Raw genomic sequence first — 14,273 nt, 5'->3', positions numbered from 1 at the left:
CATCGTCATCACCACCATCGCCATTGTTATCACCATCATAGTCGTCATCATAGCTCTCATCAACATCATCAACCTTATCACCAGTACCACAATACCAACCACCCCAAATATCACCACCACTATCATCATTATCATCAAAACTACCATCACCCTAACTCTCATTACACCAATCACCACCACCACCATCATCAACACCATCACCACCACAATGCCATAGTCCCTAGAACCACCATCACTATTGTCATTGTCATCATTACCACCATCATCACTAACTCTAACACAACTCCTGAATCACCAGAATACAAAACTGGTTCAATAGGAGAAAGCATGAAACAGATTGTTACCCATTTTAGTGACGTAGTAATTCATATACCTATAATCTTAATTCAGCATCCAACAACTTATTATAATAAACCATAAAACGATGTTATACAATATATTTCCAACAATTCGTTTGTTTCCTCCACAGACCTCGACGGCGGCAAACATTTCTTCAATGCAGTGAGGGAGGGCGATAGTATCATCTTTGCAACAGACGAAGAAGTAGAGAGACAACTGTGGGTGCAGGCATTGTACAGAGCAACAGGACAATCTCACAAACCTGTACCACCGACACACACTGTAGCCACTGCCAGTAAAAGCAATACTATCATTTCAAGAATGCAAGGAGGTCAGCTTTCGTACTATTTCTTGCATGCATAATCTATCACATTTGTAAAATGAACCCACATATACCGATGGAAATGAAAAGTATTATTGATCCTGAGGTACAAAACATGTATGGCAGCTACACTTTCAACAGTATTCATGTACTGTCCAACAGAAATTGCATCTTTAATAGAAGTGATAGAATTACTCCAGAAATGCAGCCAGCCAAACTTGAACTCTCCCAGAAAGTGTAGTTGGCAAACCAACATTAATGTTTTACCATTCTATCTCAGTCTGTCTGCTCAGTTACAAATAAGAACCTTGAAGCTTGATTTATAACTATAAATATAATTTTTCTAAACCATGATTGCATCATTCTGTTTGTGTGTTTGGACCAACAGACGTTGACGTGTTTCTTTCTTTAATATACCTACAGACTTTGACTTGTTGGTTTGTTACCTACATACAGATGTTGACTTGTCTGTTTGTTTATTACCTATAGATTCTGACATGTTTGTTTGTTTGGTTCTTTCTTACCTACAGACATTGACTTGTTGGTTTGTTGGTTTGTTACCTACATACAGATGTTGACATGTCTGTCAGTTTGTTTGATACATATAGATTCTGACATGTTTGTTTATTTGTTTGTTTGTTTGTTTGTTTGTTTGTTTATTACCTACAGATGCTGACCGAGCTCGTAAGCATGGTATGGATGAATTCATACAAGCCGACCCATGCAAATTTGATCACGCTAATTTATTTGAAATCTTACAAAGACTGACATTAGATCACAGACTTAATGATTCATATTCCTGTCTGGTGAGTTCTCCAATAAAATATGGCAGTTACAGTGTCCCATGAATGACCCTGCCCTGGTACATAGGTACAAACACATAATATGTTATAGTTTCCCCTCTCCCACCCCCACCCCCAGGACCCTGACATTACCAGCTATAAGGTCCATCAAGTACAATTTATGCATTTTGTGTATGTACCAAGTAGAGCATTATACTTCCACTAATTCTCAACCATCTGAACAGTTCTAATATGGGAGTTATGCCATTAAAAGGCTATGCTTCAATCCTGTGTCAAAAAAGAAGAACAAAGTTGGAGCTCATTGGCTGATGCTCACAATAACAAGTCATGAGGCCAAATAATAATAATACCACAATAGCATACAAGGTCAGTTTCAAGTGTTGTGAAACTTGACACATTAAATTGGCATTGATCAGCTTGTTTTGATTGCAAAGAGTAGCAATCAGAAGACTTTTAGTAGTAAACAGACAGAGCTAACTTTTTGAACCTTCAAGATTTGAATCACCCAAGACAGTAAATATTATACCTGGCTGTAACCGTATTCTGCTGTCTGTCCTATCAAGAAAAGTTAAAGGCCAGGGATTCAAACCCAAGATCTCACATTAGTGTTATCTTATCAGTGAACCATAGAGATTATAAGGATCATTTTTTTCTTAGTAAACCAACATTTTGTTTAGCTCTGTCAGACAATTGTTTTTCACACTAAATAATCCCAATCTGACTTTGGCCTTTAGTTTGTTTTTCTTGATAGGGCACTCAACACAACCTCTAGCTTGTATATGGACTAAAAAGTGGAATATTGTTGCTTGTGTATAGGGTTGGTTTAGTCCTGGTCAGGTGTTTGTACTAGATGAATACTGTGCAAGATATGGAGTGAGGGGATGTCATCGTCATCTTTGTTATCTTAGTGATCTACTTGACAGAGCTGAAGGGGGCACCATGATTGACCCTACTCTAATACACTATAGCTTTGCCTTCTGTGCCTCACATATACATGGAAACAGGTAGGGAAATAGCATATTGAAATTTGTTGTTGTTGTTGTTGTTGTTGTTGTTGTTGTTGTTGTTGTAATGTTTGGTGAGGTCAAGGTGAGTGATGAAAGTGGTAAATGGTAGTAGTAGTGATGGCCATGGTTACTTATAATGATACAAGTAGAAGTGATGATGTTGAAGTATGTTGTTGTTGTTGTTGTTGTTGTTGTTGTTGTTGTTGTTGTTATTGATATTTGGTATGATCATGGTGGGTGATGAAAGTGGTAAATGGTAGTAGTAGTGATTGCCATGGTTAATGGTTCAAATACAAGTGATGGCAGTTATAGTGATGATGGTTATGGTGATGTTTTGGTTGTGGCAGTGGGCTAGCTGGTGAAGGTGCTATCTATCTCTTAAGACCCTCGGCCCTCTAGGTCCCAGAGATGTTTTTGTCTGATTGCAGTAAGACTGACATAAAACATTGAACACTTTGATGTTCCTATAAGGTTAAGTCCAACTTATAATACAACATTGAGTACGTTGGATGTTTTGTCTTGTTTGTGTTTCCAATGTTGATGTCTTAGTTTAATTAATGATTATGATTTGATAACTCTAGGCCTGATGGGATTGGTACAGTAACCCAGCTGGAGAGGGAGAAATTTGAAGAAATCAAAGATAATCTAAGATGTCTACTTGAGTATCAAATCACAAATTTCAGGTAAAACTAAGCAACATTTCTCTCAATTATCAGTAAAAATGTTTGTATGCAGCATAAATTGTTGTGATATTGGTTGTTTGTTGGTGGTATGAGTGGTGGTTTGCTTACTGGTTGTTGGTTGGGAATGTGAGCGGTGGCTTGGTGAGTGGTTGTTGGTTGGTGGGGGGGGGGGTGAATGGTGGTTTGGGACATGGACAAGATGACACATCACTCTAGTAGGCATCCATGCGATTGTTCCCCAGTCAACCCAGCTGTATTGGAAATCTGCTAGGACAGAGCTTGCTATGTGAATGCATCAATTCCATGTACTTACAAAGGTAGCAGTGGATAGTATACTCCCTTGGGAGTTGAGGAAGTTATATAGAGGTTTTGTTCTGATATAGATGTGTCCCACTGGTAATAATTATACATGACAAGGATCACGACATCTGTTGTGCAAGATGCTTAAATTATAATTACACGTATATGCTGTTAGTCTTATATATGGCCACTCAGTACTTCAGAGCTATCCGTGAGGTAGCGAAAATATCAGATTTATAATTACACTGCTAAGGTGTTAGGCTGACAGTGACAGAACACAAAAGTTTTATATTTGAAATCAAAGTGTACAAAGTAAACAGCTGTGTGGAGGCGTATATTGAGGAATACCCAAGGGGTGAGAAAACATGATAAAAGTCCACTGACAATAGATTAATTGGAAGGGTGTATACCTACATTTTGTCACACTTCCTGCAAACAAGACTTTTTGAGTATATTTTTAGTGATTTAAACCCTCCACGACTTTTAGAAGGACGTTGATTCAGCCTTGCAGTATTCAATAACAGTTTCAACACATATTAACCAGTTATAATTAACTTCCAACTAATTTTGCACTTTTCATGGTCAGTATAGTATTGCGTACCACACCTGGTGACACAAAGAGAAAATGAAAAAGTGTGAATCGTAATATCTCAATAGTGAAATAGACCTTTATAGTATAAAATAGTATTCAAAATAACATCTAACTGTTGCACTAAATTACTGTTTGTGTAATGGTAGGAATGTTGCTTTGTGACTAAAAAATACAATACTTCATAACGTATACCAAATATATCTGAGTCACCCCCCCCCCCAATGTACTGGGGTATGTGCATATGTACCCCAGTATATACATACGTATGTATGTACGTACGTATGTACATACATACATACATACATGCATGCATGCATGCATGCATGCATACATACATACATACATACATACATACATACATACATACATACATACATACATACATACATACATACATACATACATACATACATACATACATACATACATACATACATACATACATACATACATACATACATACATACATACATACATACATACATACATACATACATACATACATACATACATACATACATACATACATACATACATACATACACACACACACACACACACACATATATACATACATACATACATACATACATACATACATACATACATACATACATACATACATACACACATATATGCATGCATGCATGCATACATACATACATACATACATACATACATACATACATACATACATACATACACACACACACACACACATATATACATACATACATACATACATACATACATACATATATACATACATACATACATGCATGCATGCATGCATGCATGCATACATACATACATACATACATACATACATACATACATACATACATACATACACACACACACACACACACACACATATACATACATACATACATACATACATACATACATACATACATACATACATACATACATACATACATACATATATACATACATACATATATACATACATACACACACAGGTAGATCTACAAAACAAAAGAGGTTTACACAAACGTTGTATAAGATGACTAAGAACCAAGAACTATGTTTTGTAGGTATTGTTTCCCATTTGGTAGACCTGAAGGGGCTCTAAAAGCAACGTTATCACTACTGGAAAGGGTAAGTTTACAAGTCAATTCTAACTCTTATACTTTGATTGAAGATGCAGGGGAAGTGTCAATATTAAAGCTGACAAATGACTTGTGTTGAATTTCTATTCTATCAATTTACAAGTTCTTCTTCCACTTGAGATTTAGAAATAGAGTTATTTTGAACAAATCACTTGTCTTGTTGTCTCAACTAGTCTGTACATATTAACACTACAGAGGATGAACCATTCGAAAGTATGGCATTTACTCTGTAATCTAGCTTAACTACAGAGTATGTGCTGTGCGAGCGTCTAGTTCAGGTTTTCCGTTGTTTTCCAAATGGTCTCTGTGTTGTTTATTTCTTCCTATCAGATGTACAGCCATTACAGATTGGAAGAACAGTTTATTTTGTCTTTTTAAGTTGATGTCAGTTTCCACATCCACTATTTCTTGCGAGACTTCACAATTTTTGCGATTTTATTATATTTTTCTTGAATACATAAAAAAAAGTTTAGTGAAAAGCTAATTTTTAACAGTTATTTTTTTTAGGCCTCATCAAAGTTAAGTCAGATAATGGAGTCTAATATATTGTCAATATATAACAAATATTGCAAATTTTAGGTTTCATGACCAAATGTTGTAGATATCCAATTGTGTATCAATTTTAATAGTAACCAAAACAATTATTGTCACCCCACCTTTCATGGAAGAGTATCGTCATGCCGGTTGAAATATTGTTTGTGGCCATTTGCAGGTGTTAATGAAGGATATAGTGACACCAGCACCACAAGAAGAAGTCTACAATACTATCAGAAAGTGCCTACAAAATGCAGCATTAGTCAACTATGAGAGGGTCTCATCCTATGCCAAAATTGAAGGTAAAACATCTGGAATTTTTACATGTAAGGTTTGGTGTGAGGGAAACAAATCTGGAAATTTCAGGGGTAGAGTCGTCAAAACAAATATGGAATTTTTTAGCGGTTGTTGTTATGGAAAACACCTGGATAGTATCATGGGAAAGAGCTGGAAATTTTAAGGGATGCAAGTGAAGTTGATCAGTAACTATTCTGTGATGAAGGTTTTTTTTAACATTTCAGCAAATGAAAAATAAAAAAACGATGTTCCGCTAACAAGGGTCAAACTTCATATTCAAATACTAATTTCAAAGTTTTCAACCTGACTAACTGGTGGATGACTCTAGCTTGTTATCAGTTCTTACTAAGCCTGTATATGTCAGAATATGCCGTGATTTTTTTGATAGCAGTATTTTAGATGCATTCATATCGGCAGAGATAGAGCTCATTTCAAATGTAGCCAGTAAAATGTGAAAAGCTGGCAGTAATATCTAGGAATGAGACTCATAAATCTACCCAATTATGGTTGAAACAAAAGAATTTTTAAAACAAATTCCTCAAAAAAAATGTAGCCACTTTGTCAGAATTCAACCTACTTTTTTTTAAGTTGTTGACATGTACATCTGATAAAGTCACACTACAACCATACATTACCCCCTATCAGAATTTTCTCAGTAACATTTTTGGAGCTGGTGTCTCATATCAAATTATGAAGAAATAATTTGACCTGACAGCATTTTGAAAATAAAAATACCAGGTGTACAAATTTGATGTGAAAAAATATTTTGACTTGCAGCATTTTAAAACAAAAATACCAAGTTTGCTAATTTGACTCAGAGTTTATGTTTCAGTGATGATCTTATCTATCTTATATGATACTGTCTCTTCTAACATCGACAAGACTTGAAATATGAAAAAGACATGATATTTAATATGCAAACCTGGTATATCAGTTTCATGATACTATAATTAGATTCATACATACAACTAATTCATTATTGAGTATCTATGTTCATATTTTTTGTTTTTTTGACAATTCATTTTTCAAATGTAACCTTGTAATTTTTTTGTAGCAGCTGATCTAGACGAGGTAAATTTTCAGAGAGCATTGTCGTATCTCTACAGTCCTTTGGTATTGCAACTAATATTTTGGAATGTCAAGATCTGTTTTCTTTGTACTTAACTTAATTTTTGACTCGGGAATCGCTCCTCTATTTCAAATTTATAATAATTTCTTTATCAATATTACTATCCGGTACTGTTTCAATGAGTGAACATGGTGGCTGAAGTTACTTCTGCATTGTCGTGTAAAATATAGGGAGCCCTCACAGGTTAATAAGGGAATGCCCTTGTTTTTTTTCCCCCACTTGGACTGTGTTTGACATATTATGATATATCACGTATATTAACTTCTTACCATTGGTCTCTTACACTCCCTATTTCTGAGTGACCCTGTACCTATACATTCATATTCGTTGTATCTATCTGGTCATTTTTTTCATCATGCTTGCCACTCAACTAGGGAGCTCTGAAGATTTAAAAAAAGGTGATCTTTTAAACTGTGTCAGTTTCTCTCCTTCTCTTACTTTCTCTCCTTGGCTCTGTAGCACATAGTGTTTTTATCCCGACATTTAAACCTTTTCACATTTTCCCGCACAGTGTCTTTCCCTAGCCGCATGTCTAGTGTAGTTAGCCCTTCCACTCTCTACTGCCCTCTATCAGCTGCATTTGGAAATGGTGGGTTTTTGTCAACAACACCACAGCAGTAGTAGTAGTAGTTGAGTTTTTTAGTACCTAGACATGACATTTTCATTTTGGGTGATGTCTAGTTTAGATGAGACAAAAAGTTTCAGGTAAAAGTAGTGGGAATGGACACTTCTTTTCTTAGAAGAATTGGGATGGGGAATTGGCAGAAGTTGTAGTCATCTTTGCAGCAGACGACAACCACAGATACAGTGAACAAATTCCAAGAAATATTACGGTAAAAGATTATACTCTTTGAAATTTGAAGAAGAGAAATGACGTTTTCAACTCATGTAAAATGATTTGGGGAAAAAAACAGCTACAACATCCAGCTGTGAATTGATGGTCATAACTTGTGCCACAAAGTAGTAAATAGAGTCACTGAATATTAAAAGTTAGACTACAATTTTCACTCAGCAGTCAGAGAGAAATTTTAGGTGGCTTTATTCCACACTGCATTCATGCATTAATGTGTTACTTTTTGTACCGGACACAGAAACTCTAACCATGGAAGTGCTGACTCCACAAAGGAAACTAGAAGAACTGATGCATTTATCCGAACTATGCATCGATGTACTGCAACAGAATGAAGAGCATCATTCCGAGGTAAGTCACATTTCACGTCAGTTTCCTTGTCTCGTCAGCTTTCCTAGGTGTGATTTGCCGTGAAATTTCTCTCTCCTCATAGCTATTTCATCTCAATACCTGAACCTATCTGTCCACTCTGTAGACCTCTAGATATCTCTCTCTCTCTCTCTTTCTCTCTCTACTTCATTGCTCAACTGTAGTTGAAATTTAGATCCACTTTTTAGACCTAGTTTTTTGTAAAGTGCATAGAATTTTATCAACAGTTATGATTGAACTGAACTAACCGATAGAAACTGCAGTGAGATAACACTTCCTGTTTTTACCCCCCTTCTTTGTTATTCTGAGTGTGGTAGCATTTTTTTCAATGTGAATTCCTAACTTCATTAATGTATGTGTGTGTTTAGCTTCTTTGCTCACTGTTGACATTGTCTATTTGAAAATCCGAATGCATGTTCATACCGTCTCAAAAATACTCTTCTTTGCAGCTCTACAAAAAATCTAAAGTAAGAGACACATTCATTCATGGTTGGTTGTATTTGTTAATTATGTCTGGTGTCTTGTGGCTCATGGCTGTCTGTTTGTCTTGATCGCTGTCCTTTTGTATGTTTGTCTGTTTGCTACTATCTCTTTCCTCTGTGACCAGTTTCACCTCACGTTTCCACTCTTGAGTTACGCACTGTCAAGGCTTCATCAAATGGAGATGATGGGAGGAAAAGATCTTTTAAAATATAAAATGAAAAGATTAAACAGTCCCTTTATCTCCATTTATGGGTCATATCTGTCTGTCACAAGTTTCACTATGACGTACTTACAAATAAGTTTGCACAGGAGCCTCTATGGCAGATCTTCTTGAAAATATGAAAACAACAAAATAAATTAACTCAGAAAGACACTATGAGTATATGTTATGGAAAGATTTTAATGTGTTGATCATTCGAAAAGTAGGCCATTTTGAGATGTCGACCATTTTGAAATATGTCAGCCATTTTGACATGTCAGCCATTTTGAAATATGTTTGAGAAAGTTTGTGCTCTAGAGGTGACTATGCAGACATGAATGAGAAGACATCTCTACAGTTGACAGGAGTATTGTGTATGATCTATTGCTGTACTTGTCAACTGTAGAGTTGTTTTCTCTGGCCCAGTTTAAATGTTTGACGTGTGACATTGTGCCATAGATTTTCTTCTAGTCAAATAGAGGATTGTAGCTATTGTGTTTTGTCAAGCTAACCCAACTCCTTGCCTTGTAATGAGACATTGATGCTGTCTCACCTAGTGTCACAGTACTTACCCTAACAAAAAAAATGGTGATCAAAGTAAGGGCAAAAATGCTTCTCAGCTTCTTTCTTTTTTTTTAAAAAAGTCATCGTTCGAATTACAACTCGGCATTGTTTTTTGTGTACTGTGAAAAATTTGGACTGTATAAAACATTTCTCATTGGTTTTGATATTATAATCTTGATATCAGCCTAATAAAACTCACATGGCTGTATTTTCACTGTAATCTTCCAAAGATACTTTTCCAAATCATAAGTTCTTATCGTAATATTTTCAATTTTACACCAAAAAAAACCCTGAATTTTTTTTATATAGTCTGTATTATTCACAGCACTCGTGAAATCATACCTTTTGGTATGCAAACATGTAGAGATGAAAATATTAAATATATTTTGGTAGTTTTAGATTGTGTATCAGTGATTTTAGTTTAACATCTGTATAATAAAGATAGATAAATTTTGCTGAAGAATTTGTGTAAAATGGTAGAACTGTAGATAAGTGTGTAACTATGGCAACTGATATGTGTGATTGAGTACGTACAAGCAAGCAAGCAATCTATCAATCTGGCAAGTTAACTTGCCTTGTTACCGTATCAACAAATCTCATTTTTAGCACTGCATTTATATACTTCATTTTTAGTCCATACACTAACAATTTGCATAGTTTGCATGTCGTATATATATATGCATGTCACAACTTTTTGGCGCTTCCGATTTGCATGGATCAATTCCTTCTGTTTTTTGTCTTTTTCACGCTTTGTGTTCAGTTTTTTTTTTGTCACCCCGTCCACCATGGTTTGTTTTCAAATTGTGTTGAAGTCCGATTGTAAAATATTCACTTAATCTTTTTGTTTTTCTCCTGTGATATTTCAGATAGAAATCTTAATTGATAAAGTAGAATTTAGCAGAGGAAAGATATGTTTGTTGTTTTCCATTCCAATAACTGCATCCCTTGCCAACAAGTTTATATGTTTTGTTATTCCTTGATCTTCCCAAGACGTTACCCTACACCTTGATGTTTGTGAGTGTCTCACAAATCATTTTCATTGCATGTATCTCGTAAGTTCTTCATAACAAAGCTCATATCATTCACTGTATCACTATACTAACAATAAACCCTCGACAACCCCATTTGTCCTTCAACCTTTTGGTTCAGAAAAAGATCAATCTGAAAAAAAAAATGATTTTAAACTTTGTTCATGCACTCTTGGAAGAATTTGTGTAAAAAGTTGACATAAAATGTTTATATTGATGTAACAAACCATCCGATTGGCTATACATTTCCTGTGTCCTGATTGGTTAGAAGATTTGCGTATTCATTACAATATTTGCATATTTTTGTGTGATGATAGTTCAATGGAATGCACTGAAATGTACTTTTATCCGTAAGTATGGTCCAAATGCCAAGACAATATCCCCAAATTTGTGGTTGGGTGTGCTAATAGGTGAAAAATCAACATCAAGAAGGCAGCTAGCTTTATTGTTTGAGTGATGTGAGCTTCTTCATTTTCACGTTCATATTCAGGCTTTTTTTACAATCTTTTCCTCATCAGTGGGGTAAGGACTCCCTAGCACAGTATTAATGTGACCTTTGCTGAAATCAAAAAACAATTATTCACAAATGTTCAAAAACTCATTGGCTTGTTATCAATCTCCAAACAGTAAAACTTTCATCAGATATTGATAATAAGTCAAATGTCATATTTGAACATTCATGAATCCACAAGAAAAAAGTCCCGTGTTTGTGCTGCAATAAATTTGTTGTCTAAATCTATTAAGCTAGGGAGTTCAGTCACCCTAAGTCATCAATCATTCACTGTCTCTTCTCTCTTCCTTCCTTCATGTTTTATCTTCACGTTTGCCCCTAATTTTCTATGCAGCATAACGAAGACAATGATTTACAGGTACCCTCTTTCCCATTTTTGCAGTTGCTGGGAATTTTTTTACACACTACAATCTATATCTATATATATATAGAAATATATATAGAATTTTTTTTGAATGGAATGTTTTTATTAACAAAGTTTCTCCTATTTTTTGACCTCACAGTTATAAGTTTTAAAAATTACGCATGGAGTGACGCAAACTTTGGGTTCAAGGTTTCGTAACAGCAACTTTTCAAAAATATTTGGACTAATCAATTCATAAAACTAACCATTTATGGTTGATATATATCTCTTCTGCATGGGAATTTCAAATTGCATGTAGTTTTAACAATATCTTCTTTTTTTTTCTTTTTCTTTTTTTTTTGAGTTTTCCCCCATTTTTTGCATGCCTACGTCACCTGGATGGAATCTAAACACATCACAATATTAGCTTTGTTATTATCATTTCCATGGAAACATGCATCCTATTCTTAAATTATGTTGCCTAAAAAAAAGAAAATAATGAAAAAATACTAAAATTTTATATACCCGATTTTGTTTTGATACTGTTAACTGTTACATGTATTATTTTGGAGACTCATTCCAAGATTTCATTTGTAAACTTTGTAAACTTAGAATAATCATGATATCTTTGATTTTTAATTAATTTTCACAAACATCAAGACGAGGTACAGACTGGGTCATAATTGGCAAACTATCTATAAAACGAAATCAACTCACTTCTTCTTGTCATGAGCTTGATAGTGAAGTCAGTATTGGAATGGACGTTTAGAGAAATTATTTTGGAAGATATTTCAAAGTTTGATTCTCCTGTTACATCAATGAATTTGAATTGTATGGTGATAAACTTTTTTAGAAAAAAGAGTATTAAATGAATTCAAAAGAAATAAGCAATGAAATTCCATCCCTAACTCTTAGACTACGAATCAAAACTACAGTGCACGGCATCAAATCCCCATGTGGTAGTGCGCCCTCAGTGTTGAACATCAACTACCACCACCATATATGACACTAACTGTCACATGACTCAGCAGAAATCTTTTCTCAATAATTTCTGCTTTGTCTTAAACAAGTAATTGTCCAACAAATGCAGGTACTCATGTGTTAGTAATATACATTCTTTCTCTGTCCCTACTTCCCTTATATAGGCATTTGCCTGGTTCAGTGATTTACTGGTAGAACATTCCGAGATCTTTTGGTCACTGTTTGCCGTGGATATGGATGCAGTACTGGAAATGCAGCCACCAGATACATGGAGTAGTTTTCCATTGTTCCAGTTACTCAATGATTATCTTCGGAATGACAGTGAGTATAACATTCAAATCAAATTGGTACAATGATATACAAATGCAGACATTAGACCATGGATGACTGGAACCTATTACAAACCAGGGAAAGTAAACAAATGAATTGGATTAATAACACTTAGCACATCATGTTGGAACAGTAGAGACTTGTATTATAGACCATGGTTTGATAAGAAGAGTTATATGGCCACTGTCTGTGTACATGAAATGCCAGGGTAGCTGGAAATTTGTCTGTGAACATGAACTATTATGTAAAGTGGCCATAAAACTGTTCTTATCTAATGATAGAGTGTAATACAAGTCTCCGTACTTCTAACATACTGTGCCAAGTGTTTTTAATCCAATTCAGTTGTTTACTGTCCCAGTTTGTTTACAGGTTTCATTTGTCCACGGTCTGATGTTGGCCGTTGTATTATTACAGGTGAAGCTATAGCTTGTAGACAGACTTGACATATAGAACTGTTATTACCCAATATTTTACTTTGTTCAGCCAAGGCATATTATAACTGACTGATTTCAGGGGGTATTATCTGCCAAGACCTTTCATACAATGTTGTACAAGCACAATAAACAAACTTTGTTGAATTGTAAAAATTTGCAGGATTTAGCCTACACTTTTATAACTTTGTGAATAAATATTACAAAATACAAACTGACTGTATTTCTAATCTTTGTCAATTGTTTGTTTATTTTTCCAGCCAATCTGAATAGTGGGAGATTCCATAATCATCTAAGGGAAGTTTTTGCTCCTCATGTAATTCGTTATGTGGACTTAATGGAGGCTGCTGTAGCACAATCCATTCATAGAGGATTTGAGAAAGAAAGATGGGAACCCAAAGAGTAAGAATATTATCTTGTAATACTTCTGTTGATATGTATCTACATGTAATCTTGTGCCTGATTTTCCCTAGAGTTGTATAATTTTTTCATTTCCAATGTCTTTTCCTGGGAAGTCACAGTTCTGTTTTCTGATGTTTTCCTTCACCAGAAATGGTACAGCAACGTCGGATGACTTGTTCCGGAAGTTAGATGCTCTGCAGACCTTTATTCGTGATCTTCACTGGCCAGAAGAAGTGTTTGCTAAACATTTAGATCACAGACTAAAACTAATGGCTGCAGATATGATTGAATCATGTGTTAACAGGTATGTCATCAGACCAATTTGAACCTAGTAGGGGTATATTCAGGTATTTCATCACACTAATTTGAACCTAGTAGGGGGTAACATAGGTATATCACTGGACAAATTTGAAACTAGTATAGAACATGTTTAATCAAACTTGGAAGGAAAGAACTTGTGTATGTTATAAAAAGTTTTGTGCAACCAATCCATATGCATATAAATTACTGTTTCCTTCTTATAAAGGAAGCAAAAACAGTGAAATTTGCATACCGATGTTGAGATTTGAATATAAAAGAGAATGGACAATTTGATTGGTCAGTTTTAAGTTGTTACTGATGACAGGTGCATGGAAATCCATGA

At 34.9% G+C, this 14,273-nt stretch overlaps 1 protein-coding gene across 1 annotated transcript in view; it reads left to right on the top strand.

Moving 5' to 3' along the window:
* The window catches only part of LOC144437028 (calcium-dependent secretion activator 1-like), an 81,659-nt gene that overhangs the window by 56,935 nt on the left and 10,451 nt on the right, over window positions 1–14,273 (top strand). The window contains exons 10-22 of the mRNA XM_078125899.1: window positions 470–670; window positions 1,331–1,467; window positions 2,281–2,468; window positions 3,053–3,154; window positions 5,105–5,168; window positions 5,892–6,015; window positions 7,514–7,537; window positions 8,231–8,340; window positions 8,808–8,825; window positions 11,478–11,501; window positions 12,632–12,788; window positions 13,489–13,630; window positions 13,779–13,934. Of these exons, the coding sequence (XP_077982025.1) occupies window positions 470–670; window positions 1,331–1,467; window positions 2,281–2,468; window positions 3,053–3,154; window positions 5,105–5,168; window positions 5,892–6,015; window positions 7,514–7,537; window positions 8,231–8,340; window positions 8,808–8,825; window positions 11,478–11,501; window positions 12,632–12,788; window positions 13,489–13,630; window positions 13,779–13,934 (1,447 nt within the window). The remainder of the gene's footprint in view (window positions 1–469; window positions 671–1,330; window positions 1,468–2,280; window positions 2,469–3,052; window positions 3,155–5,104; window positions 5,169–5,891; window positions 6,016–7,513; window positions 7,538–8,230; window positions 8,341–8,807; window positions 8,826–11,477; window positions 11,502–12,631; window positions 12,789–13,488; window positions 13,631–13,778; window positions 13,935–14,273) is intronic.

Source organism: Glandiceps talaboti, chromosome 1 (genome assembly GCF_964340395.1).
Source record: "Glandiceps talaboti chromosome 1, keGlaTala1.1, whole genome shotgun sequence".
NCBI classification, from domain to species: domain Eukaryota; kingdom Metazoa; phylum Hemichordata; class Enteropneusta; family Spengelidae; genus Glandiceps; species Glandiceps talaboti.
The sequence above is the reverse complement of the archived record's forward strand: the minus strand, read 5'-3'. Positions and strand labels throughout refer to the sequence as shown.